The sequence below is a fragment of the Dendropsophus ebraccatus genome, chromosome 1, assembly GCF_027789765.1.
Source record: "Dendropsophus ebraccatus isolate aDenEbr1 chromosome 1, aDenEbr1.pat, whole genome shotgun sequence".
NCBI classification, from domain to species: domain Eukaryota; kingdom Metazoa; phylum Chordata; class Amphibia; order Anura; family Hylidae; genus Dendropsophus; species Dendropsophus ebraccatus.
Window position 1 is genome coordinate 165,355,857 of NC_091454.1, and position 12,064 is coordinate 165,367,920.

The following is a 12,064-nucleotide window of genomic DNA, read 5'->3' on the forward strand; positions in this document are numbered from 1 at the left end:
CACCTTTTTCTTTGTTTTGAGGTCACTCCACTCCTGGTTTTGGTTAAAAATACAAAGAAATATAGAAAAACTGACCAAAATACTAAGCAAAATACTGTGTGTGAACATAGCCTAAAATGCAGGTGTATAGTACAATTAACCATAGGATCCTCCAACAATAAAAAGATATGTTGACACTTAACAGATTTGTTCCAAAAATATTTGTGATTACAAATATGCTAGATGTGAAGTCTGTCACCTGTGAATGCCCCCTTACAATGACCCCTTCTTACTTGAGACTGGGTGGTCACTAGTGTTTTCTCAAACATAACTGTTCTATACGGTTAGAGGAGGGGGGGGGGGGGGGGGAGAATTGACTTGTTAGTTTGCAATGTGTGGGCCATGCAAACAATTATGCTTCATGCATATTCCTGCCCCGCTTTAAGTTTATTATAGAGGCTTGGATTAAACCAATCTTAATGTGATTGAGCTTTTAACAAGGGTGCTTTTATATTATAGGGCTATATGCACATATGATGGTTGTTTTGCAGTAATGTAGCATTTTTGCTGTATATTCTGAAATTGGAAAATGAAGGCAAAGACCGCAATGTTACTGCGACACCACAACATGTGAACACAGCCTAGGGATGTGGTGCCAGAGAGTGCATGTGAACACAACCTATGGCACATGTGCCAGAGAGGGCATTTGGAGTCCTCTCTGTGGGCATGCGCGCTGTTGATCGCTCGCTAAGGGTGGGTTCACATTGAGGAATTCTCGCGGATAAACTCAGCGGAATTCCGCCGGCTGTACTCGCTCACGGACGCACGCCTTTCCGCCGGCTCCATAGACACCATTCTATGGGCCGGCTGATTCCGCCGAAAGAATTGACATGTCAGTTTTTTCGGCGGAATGCGGAATCAGTCGGCCCATAGAATGGTGTCTATGGAGCCGGCGGAAAGGCGCGCGTCCATGAGCGTGTACAGCCGGCGTAATTCCGCAGAGTTTATCCGCGAGAATTCCTCAATGTGAACCCACCCTAACAGGGAATCCAGGATAGCTCATGAAGGAAACTATGAAAATCTGCAAGTCTGTACAGTACAAGTGCATTGGGAAAGCGCAGATGTGGATTATCAACTTCTTACATTTTTTGTGAGGAATCAAACTCTTTTTATTGCAGGAGTTCCAATCTATTGCAACTTTTGCATTAAAGTCCAGGGCATTTTCTGGAGCATATGAACCAAACCTTAATGAAAGAGTCTAAAACTGATATGCACTGTACTATGTTTACTGTTTAATGAAATGCCATGATGTAAAATAACACTGGTGCTTCTACTATAGGTTGTCCAGTGCAGACAAGCCACCAAAATACAATTCATTGGTTTCTAAAGAAACAACCAATAGAAGAGATCAAGGACCTGAAATATCGAATTCTGGTTTCTGGTCGAGTTCTAGAAATAAACCCCTTGTCTGAGCTAAGTATTGGGGAATTCAGATGCTGGACATCAAATGACTCAAGGATAGTGTCTGCCTGGGTCAACGTCTCTTTAGAAGGTGAGGGTTTCTATACTTTGGACATCCAAGACTGTGTTCACATGTAATATATTGTTCAGCATTTGCTCAGTAGAAACCCAATATTTTGAGGATATGTAAAGAAATAATTAGGCTATGTTCCCACAATGTAAAAATCGTCCGCACATTACATTGAAGTGAATGGCTAATTTATTTGCGGGCACACCCGACGGTGCCTGCAAGTCAATTGTAAAAAAAATAACGTTCCCACAGCCAATACAGAGGTATTGGCTGCAGGAACTTTCTCAATGCAGCCTGGTGGTCGGCAGTTTAACATCGTCTGTTGCTATGCAACGGATGCAGTTAAACATAGTGTGAACATAGCCTAATAATGCACTCTATTAAAGTCAATACGAAATTAGTTGGCAGTGCAAACAATGTATAGGTAATGGCTGTAATCGAGTAAGACTGTGTTTACACACCATTCCTTTTTGGCCATTTGACTACCTTTTTTAGGACAAATAATGGCCATTATTTCATAAATATGGCTGTTATATGTATTTAAAACAGCCTTCAAATGGCCAAAAAAGGAAGAAAAATGCTCATGGTTTTTTAAGAGCTGAAAGAGCTTTTTGCAGGAGATGCTGTTCTTCACCGTTTTCTTTTATTCCATGTGCTGTAGCTTTAGTTGACCTTTTAAAACTAATACAAGTCCGCACAAAGTGGAGGAAGATTTCAAATTGTAGTAAATTATCCACTAGGAAAAAAATGGTTCACTCCACCTCTGTCAGAGAACAAAGCAGCAACTACATACACCTCTCATTTGCAGTTTGGTTTCACATTTTTCATGGCCTGAGTTTTAACTGGAGTCTGAATAGAATTGTTTCCATTAGTAATAAACTCCGCACATATTCTGCCTTGCATATGTTTCTTGCTAAAACATTATCAACATGATTCACGCAAACTCTTAAATGCAGAAATAACCTGAAATAATTAGTAAGAAAATAGAAAGAAATCTGTATAGAAAGGAAAATAGTGGAAAACAATGAATTAAGAAAGTCTTGATGACTTACAGTAATGGGGCTGTGGATACAGCTGGGAGCTATCATTTGTTGCTGGTTCTTGCAGAAAAAATCTGGCTCTTTCTGCAGACTCATAAAAACTCTGTACTACTTCATAGTCAAGTGTCAAAAAAAGGATGGACATACAATTAAGGGCAGCCGTAGCCTATGTGGTGCCCATGGTGAGCGTGTATCGTGGTGTCTTACATACACAGCAGGCTCATAGAACTTCTTGACATAAACCACTTCCCAAAAAACAACATAACTTTACATTGAGATTGAGTGATTCAACTCAGCACACAGTCCTACTGTTTTGATGGTGTAGGCTGTAGTATACAGCAGGGCTACCACAGCATTGCCCGGGATTGGAGTTCTAGAAGCCATGATCAGTAGGGATTGCGACTTCTAGGTGGTTAGACAGAAAGGTTAGAAGAAAGGTTCTTCATAAAATCTCATCTACGGTCCGTTTTGCTAGAAAATCCCTTTAATTGTTTTCTGAAGATAATAACAAAATTATTAATGGGGGTCCAACCACTAGGACCCAACGATTCAGAGAATAGGGAAAAGATATGTGAACATAACCTTTTAGAAAACTTAAAAACTCATTTAAATATTCCATTAGAGAATTTTTAGTAGTAATAGTTATGGGTAGTACTAACCTACTGTACATGTTGGAATATTACTACATTACATTACAGGTTGCTGTTTGGAGAAGCCTGTATTCTCCCACTAAAAAATTATAAGAACTGTTTGTGTCTGTAGACTGCCATCAGCACAGGCCTGTAATCTGCTGACTGCTCCTGTCGTCTGCCCATGGTGAATTTGCAGACTATTATAGAGAGTGGAGCTTCACACATTGTGTCATTTATCATTCATGAAAAATAATATATATTCAAATAATTCGACAGTATTTTGCAGCACGATTGTCTAATTTGACGTTTGTTTGCAACAGTCTACAGGCTGGAATATGGTGAATGGACTTCTTGCTCAGCAACTTGTGGAAACATAGGTTTGCAGTTTCAAACACAACATTGTACCAACAGGGATGGACACAGGGTGAACATTTCATTGTGTGAAGATCTTGAACCATTACAGACCAATTCTAAGCCGTGTAACATACAAGACTGTCCTGCAAGGTAAGTCGTTCTGAGGCTATGTTCAAATGGTGTACAAACAATGGCCATTACGCTGTGAATGGCCTTTGTTTAATGCTACCTACATCGGGAATTAATGATCACGATCATTATTTCTGTCCGTAAGTAGCATTAAACGGCTGTTCACAGCGGAATGGCCATTGTTTGTACAGCGTGTGAACATAGCCTTAATGCTATTTCTAGTAATGGAGAAATTAGAGGAATACAAAATGTATGTTCTCACCATCATATACAGTACTTGAGATGTTTTGTATTCCTAGATGGGCAACGGGTTCTTGGTCTGAATGCTCTGCTTCTTGTGGCGCTGGATACCAGAAGAGACAAGTCGCATGCCAGCAGATCACGTCAGATGGCCGTGTGAAGGGATTACCTTTAAATTCTTGTGGGTTTACTGACCGACCAGCCACACGGAAGCCATGTTCTGTTGACACTTGTGTGGACTGGATTCCTCAGGCATGGGGACAGGTAAATATAAGTGTGTTGAGTGTGCAAGGAGTATTTATTGTGGGTGCAGAGGTAGCAGCCACACCTAGGCCCTGGTGCCTGATAATCTTGAAGGTTTCACAGCTACATAAGAAACCACTGCTATTATAAATGACCCTTACAGATTTTGAATCCGGGTTCAGGAGCTTCAAGTTACTTTGCGAGGTCTTTGGCAGGTCTCCAGTGGGTAGGTAATTCCCCCCCATTAAGGCCATATTCCACCAACAGATCTGACGACAGATTATCTGCCAAAGATTTAAAGCCAAACCCAGGAACAGACTATAATCAGAGAACAGGTCATAAAGGAAAGACTGAGATTTCTCCTCTTTTCAAATCCACTCCTGGGTTTGGCTTCAAATCTTTGGCAGATAATCTGTCGTCAAATCTGCTGGTGGAATAGGGCCTTTAGGTAGATGTCCCTAGTATGTAGAATTCCTCCTCTATTAGGTAGATGTCCCTAGTAGGTAGAATTTCTCCTCCATTAGATAGATGTCCCTAGGAGGTAGAATTCCTCTTCCAGTCCCAGTGGGTAGATAGATAGGTTACTCCCATTAGATACTGGTAAAAGCCCCCAGTAGGTGGATGACCTCTGCTCAATTAGGGAGCCGTCCTCATAGGTAGATCCCTACGATCAGCTAAACATCCCCCATTTGGTAGAAGCCCCCCGTATAACCCCCCCCACCCCCATCCCCTGTTAGACACTGGTCACCGTCCACTATTGCACGTAGATTTGCTAGAGCGCCGATGTACAGTACAGATGAGTGGGTAATCCAGACAGCACTGGAGTCACTGCTTGGCACAGGGCACCACCAAATCTATCTACCACAAAGGAGCAGGGTCTCCTGTATACCACTGGATTCCCTGCTTCTATACAATTCTGAATGGTTATAAGTACATGTACACATCACCACTCACTGTACATTCTTAGGGGGTACAAAACTTTGCATCCCTAACAATTTTGCGCCCATGTATACCATGGCTGTATGTATACAACATTATTCTGTGCTTTTTGATCTATTCTAAATTCATACATTGACCTTTTCTGGCTGACCATCTCTTCCCCTGTGAACAATGATTGTATATTAAAATCCATCACCTTTGTATGTATTGCCCCAATAAAACATCCCAGTAATACAGCTTATTCACACCTTGTAGAAAGTGGCAGTTAAAGAATAAATAGCTGAAGTTAAAAGTATGTAGACACTATGCAATTCGGCTTGTTGTATATGTGGAAATGTACTCTATAAAAGTTTTATTCTAGAATTTTTTTTATTATAGTCATTTTCTAGAGGGAGCTGGACCAAAGTAAACATCACGGTGTAACCGTGTTAAACCCCCCTTGGCAGAGATAGTGTAATAAGTAAGGGAGCTTGGCTTCTGTCATGCACCTCTTGTCGGAGGATGATTGTACATAATTAAAGTACACAGCCCGAAGCTTAGAGCAGAAGCTCCGCAGATGTGTGCAGAAAACCAATAACAATTATTAAACTCCACTGAAACATTAGTCTCTGTGAGAAAAGTCATCAGTGGAATAAGGCAGTGTTTCAGCCAAATCGAGGTAAGCTGCCTTTAGCACTTTCATTGGCAACAAGCAAGAAATATAGATTTTTTTAATTAAACATTCTACCACTGGGAAACTACCATTTTACATCTCCAGAGCCAACCTGTTTCCATGTCTTTGAAGCTTGTAAATGTCGCTGGCCATTACTTAAGTTTTGTATTATATAAACTTAAAGGCATTCAGTCACCTGAGAGGACCCGTCCTAACATGTCTGCTTTAGTGGACTTATAGTAGACGTATTTCCCTACAAAATAACAATTAAGAAGCATCACCTATAGTGGAAATTTGCATGGATGTCACAGAAGCTCCTGTTGCGCCATCCGCCGGCTGTATGGTACGGCGCAGGAGGCGTGTCATTTTAAAATCTTGTCTCTGTCAGTGCATCACCCCCCCCCCCACACACACACACACACACACCAGTTCCCCTGCCCCCTAGACCGGCATACACATGCTCTATGCTCACGTGAACTGGCCACGGTGTTCATACTCCCCTACCCTTGTTGCACAAGCGACGTCTCTCACTCGCGCATCGTGTTCCTGAGAGAATGAAGTAACACTGTGGGCTGCATTAGGGTGAGTGAGTATATGTGTATGGGGTGGGTGGGCTGTCGGGGGGGGAGTTGATCAGGGGAATGCACTGCCAGAGGCTGTCCGGAAAGGAAGGGGGTTAGGAAGGAAGGAAGGAGGAGTCCTAGCTACACCCTTGCTTACACATCATATACCTGGTAGTGTCTGTGCAGAGTAGTAAAGCTTTATCCTATTAACAAGAGTCGACCTGCAGCTGATGCTTTTTGGGGGCCATTTTTCAAAACTGGCGTACAAGTACTTCAGCCATAATTAAAGCCCACCCCCTTTTCCCTGGCCAGATTTACTAAGAGTATGCCTCTTAGTACAGCCGGATGGCCCTATGCTCTAGCGCAAGTATAGATTTTAGCCTCGTTTACACCTGTTTCCAGGCGTAAACTTTGATAAATTTGGTGTGAGAGAAGGCCGCGCCTCCTACCCGCCTTGCTGTTACCTGCTGCTCGCCCCTCGCAGGCAAGCTAGGGTTACGACTGGCATACTCCAGGGAGAAAGCAATAATCCGCACCTTCTCTCTGGGGTACGCCAAAGCTTAATAAATTTCCCCTAAATGTCCATTGGGGACAGGGAATGATATGAGCGATAACAAACTCTGTACAGGACTACATAATATAGAATTAATTAACTAGCTGACGGCATATCCTGAGGGCAGCAGAGAGCAGTGAAGTATATATAGTACTACTACTAGGTACATATCCGCTGATCATGGAAAGATATAATGCACATGAACTCATATGCAAATGTATCTACTATATCACATCTATGGTTTGCAGATGGAAAGACTCTCTGATATTTGTACCATCAAGTTACAGCAATGGTTTGTTTGGCTTACATTTCCCTTTCAAATATTTAGCCAAAACTAAGATTGATAAAAGCTGCAGTTAAAGTGAGCAAGAGGAGGGGACTCGAGTCTGTGTTCATTCTGAAAAATGTCTTTCCTTTTAGTGTTCTAATCGCTGTACTGGACAAGGACTGGGTTTACAGCATCGGCACATACTGTGTCAAGACCGGAATGGAACCACTGTGCCAGACACTTACTGTGACAGGACGAAGAGGTATTTAATCCAATCTGAAACACACTACGAGAAGCAAATAACACTTTACAGATGTCATGCTCTTTGGCGTGCCAGTTTAATAGTGGAGGAAGAGAGAACAAATCCAAAAACCTGCAGATTTTTTTTTTTTTTTCTGTCACTTAGTTGTTCTGATATTCTGCTGAGATCATCCGAAGCCCTTTATAGCTTTTCCCATTTGATAGAGCCTAACATTTATTGTCTCAGCTAAACGCTGGAAAGCTGTGCACAAGATGGATGGAACATAACACCAGATCCAAGATGTTAGAGGGGGGCCCTAACATCATCTCGCATCAGTCTGGGATTTTTTCTTTTAACTCACATGTGATGAAAGATACATTTGACACATTATACAATATTACAGCTATGTCATGTATACATTCGTGTAATATAAATGTCTACATCAACGGCCTACATAAGGCTGTATTCAGGTTAGCATTTGGGAGGTCTGTACTGACATCCATCTTTTTTGACTAAGAAAAAGAAAGGATCTCTGAAAGTGAAGGAAACATTTGCTAAGAAATGGCTTGAGAAGTTACCCCTGCTCATATTATTAGTCAATAAAGACATAAGGTAGAATCATGTAAATGTAGGTCAGGATAGGGTTAGTATAGTATCCCATGTATGGTAAAAGTATGAATACGTACATTGTGCAAAGGTAGGAAAATGTATGTAATGGTCTGTGCACAGCATAATAGTGTAATGTCATTTTTGTGCCACCAAGCTTTTGAGTCTGTGCCAATGTACAGATAAGATGGCACCCAACTTTGACAGGCTGCTTACATATGTGTGCCTTGGAAGGCACAATCATAGTGTTAATGCACTCTTAAAACAGTAGTGCAAATATTTCCTACAAAAAAAAACTATTGCCCTTCAATGTTCTCCATGCCTAGATTACCTACCAAAAAATGGCCATTTTCCATTTGTTTTTCTCCATTGAATTGGACTGAATTCATTGGAAAACATCTTCCAGTTCACATGTCAAGTCATAAGAATAAGTAGGAACTTGTAGGAGTCGGCACTTGCTGGTAAAATTTTTTTCGTTTATTGATAATCTTGATAAAAAGTCATCACAAAAGTCCATAAAGTCCTCCACGGTCGGGGCAGGACACTCTTTTTATGCCAGTGATACTTAGTGCAGACACATCACCTGCGTGAATGGAAGAAAAATGTTTTGAAACATTAGAGGCATTTCTGACATTATTGTGGGTTGCTCCATAAATGTGTTCTCTTAATCTGTCTTTCATTTTTCGTTTAGTACAGCCCACATATCCAATGTTACATATCTGGCGTTTAATAAAGTATACAATCCAGGGGGTGTTACAGTTAATAAAACTACGGACTTGGTGTTCTTGATGGTCCATGTTGCTGTGCACATGCTGCGTTTGTTCTATATGTTTGCAGCAAGTGCATTTTCTACCCCCACATTTAAAGTTACCTTTAGTATCCAGCCAAGCGGCTGATGTTAGCTCTTTTTTGACATATGAAGGGGAGAGCATGGAACCTAGTGTGGGTGGGCGTCGGGTGGAAAATCTGCACCCTTTGCACACCAGAGATCTCAGATGATCATCCTGGGTCAAGATGGGTAGGTGTTTTTCAACAATATTACGAACTTTGTGATATTGCTTAGAATATGTTGTCACAAAAGTAAGTAAATTGTCATTATTTTTAGATGTTTTTTTCAGATTTGCCAGGGCCATATAACAAATCCTTTCTGTCCTTTTGGCTAGCTATATTAATGGCCCTATTGATATCTCTATCATGATAGCCCCTATTTTTTAAATGCAACATCAAAGAATCCATTTCTTTTTTATACACCTGTTCAGATGAGCAGTTTCTACATATTCTAATACATTCTCCCATGGAGAGACCCCTCACAGTGTGTCTGGGATGACATGAGTCTGCCTGTAGGAGAGTGTTCCCCGCAGTGAGTTTTCTGTAGTTTGTAGTGTGAATTCTGTCAGAAAAAGCAGTCAATTTTATGTCCAAAAAAGTTATATCATTTTTATGCCAGTCATAGGTAAAACGTAACGCAAAAGGGTTATTGTTACAGTAGGACATAAAGTTTGGTCCTACTGGCGTTCCGATGTGGCGGCCATACCGAACTTTATGTCCTACTGTAACAATAACCCTTTTGCGTTACGTTTTACCTATGACTGGCATAAAAATTATATAACTTTTTTAGACATAAAATTGACAGCTTTTTCTGACAGAATTCACACTACAAACTACAGAAAACTCACTGCGGAAAAAACTCTCCTACGGGCAGACTCATGTCATCCCAGACACACTGTGAGGGGTCTCTCCATGGGAGAGTGTATTAGAATACGTAGAAACTGCTCATCTGAACAGGTGTATAAAAAAGAAATGGATTCTTTGATGTTGCATTTAAAAAATAGGGGCTATCATGATAGAGATATCAATAGGGCCATTAATATAGCTAGCCAAAAGGACAGAAAGGATTTGTTATATGGCCCTGGCAAATCTGAAAAAAAATCTAAAAATATTGACAATTTACTTACTTTTGTGACAACATATTCTAAGCAATATCACAAAGTTCGTAATATTGTTGAAAAACACCTACCCATCTTGACCCAGGATGATCATCTGAGAACTCTGGTGCGCAAAGGGTGTAGATTTTCCACCCGACGCCCACCCACACTAGGTTCCATGCTCTCCCCTTCATATGTCAAAAAAGAGCTAACATCAGCCAGCTGGCTGGATACTAAAGGTAACTTTAAATGTGGGGGTAGAAAATGTACTTGCTGCAAACATATAGAACAAACGCAACATGTGCACAGCAACACAGACCATCAAGAACACCAAGTCCGTAGTTTTATTAACTGTAACACCCCCTGGATTGTATACTTTATTAAACGCCAGATATGTAACATTGGATATGTGGGCTGTACTAAACGAAAAATGAAAGACAGATTAAGAGAACACATTTATGGAGCAACCCACAATAATGTCAGAAATGCCTCTAATGTTTCAAAACATTTTTCTTCCATTCACGCAGGTGATGTGTCTGCACTAAGTATCACTGGCATAAAAAGAGTGTCCTGCCCCGACCGTGGAGGAGATATTGGATACTTATGCTAGCTACATCTTTTCCAAATGGCTTAAATCATAGAATGGATCTTTTACTAAACTATTAGATACTTGTATTTATGTGTATTTTATCTATGATTAAGGGCTGGTAAGGCCAGAAACGCATCAGACTGTGTCCTGTATGCATTTCCATGGACTTTTGTGATGACTTTTTATCAAGATTATCAATAAACAAAATTTTTTACCAGCAAGTGCCGACTCCTACAAGTTCTTTCATTATCGTTTACTCTGGATCCAAAGGTCCACTGGTCGTGCACTACCCAGGTGAGCCGGTTATAAGTGCATAGTAATTACAGAATTTTAGGCTATTTTTTATTTGAAAAAATGTTTTGTGCATGTTTTGTGCACGTAAACATTGAAAAAATGCAAATAAAGACCTGATTTAAATAGTACACCAGAATAATGCCCCCCATAAATAAAATGTAAGATAGAATGGATCGATCCAGACCTATTGTGCCATTTAATCCTCTATGAAATCCCAACTGCTGGTGAGCGGTTACCACAGTCTGTGATAGACGCAGTAGAGATGGACCATCGATTCAGGAGCACAAATAATTTATTAATAATCACAACGCGTTTTGGCACCCACCAGGGGCTGGCTGGCAAACTTTGGCGTGGGGGGCAAGCACACAGCAGTGGCCCATGAGTAGCGGACAATCGTCAGGGCACATATACTTAAAGGAGAACTGTTGCTGAACCTAAACATCCCAAGCAGGCAGGGGGTGAGGGGAACATAATAAAGAATCCATATTTACCTGTCCCTGTGCCCCCGCAGTGCAGCGTCTCTGCTCACAGACCGGCCTCCTGCAGCTCCTGGTCCTGCAATGTCACGCACTGGGGCAAGTGGGTACTTCCCGCCGGAACATGACAATGCAGGAACGTGAGGAACAGGATAACAGCAGCTGTGAGAGAGCTGGTGACCCTGTGCTGCAGGGGCACGGGGTTGAGTAAGTATAGATTCTTTTTTATGTTCCCCCGGCCCAGGATTTTTATATAAGGCCAGAGTTCAATCTGCTCTGGATTGGATTGTACCTGGTATGGACATGGACATCATACTATTACTGACCAAACCCTGTATACTAATATAACCAATAATACTACTATAAAAGGGACCAATAATACTCCCACACCATGACCACATACTATAATCACACAGTAACTACATTATAAATGGTTCCTTAATAATACCGTCACTCCACAAGCATTACTACTATACTGGTACTACACTTCACCACACAGGGGCCAATATTCCCCCAAACAAATAGAGGTGTAAGTACAGTGCAGACACATCCAGTGACTCACAGGTGACGTCTTCTCTGATCAGAGTCGGTCAGGTTTCCTTTTCTTTTCCATCATGAAGACTTCTTCCAACCACAAATCATCACAGCATCATCTGCCAGACAAACATATTCAGGACCTTACTTTTACAGCACCTTTAACCACCTCTATACAAACTCTCTATCATAGTGCCCTTAAACAGTAGAAGAGACTTCTTTGAAGACCAATCTGTAGTTGTTTCCCTTTTCTGTGCTTCTTTCTATACTTAGATC

General features: G+C 41.2%; 1 protein-coding gene across 1 annotated transcript in view; it reads left to right on the top strand.

Annotated features, from left to right (window-relative positions):
- Positions 1 to 12,064, top strand: part of ADAMTSL3 (ADAMTS like 3) — a 367,623-nt gene that overhangs the window by 348,250 nt on the left and 7,309 nt on the right. The window contains exons 26-29 of the mRNA XM_069983695.1: positions 1,319 to 1,531; positions 3,503 to 3,686; positions 3,965 to 4,169; positions 7,276 to 7,385. Of these exons, the coding sequence (XP_069839796.1) occupies positions 1,319 to 1,531; positions 3,503 to 3,686; positions 3,965 to 4,169; positions 7,276 to 7,385 (712 nt within the window). The remainder of the gene's footprint in view (positions 1 to 1,318; positions 1,532 to 3,502; positions 3,687 to 3,964; positions 4,170 to 7,275; positions 7,386 to 12,064) is intronic.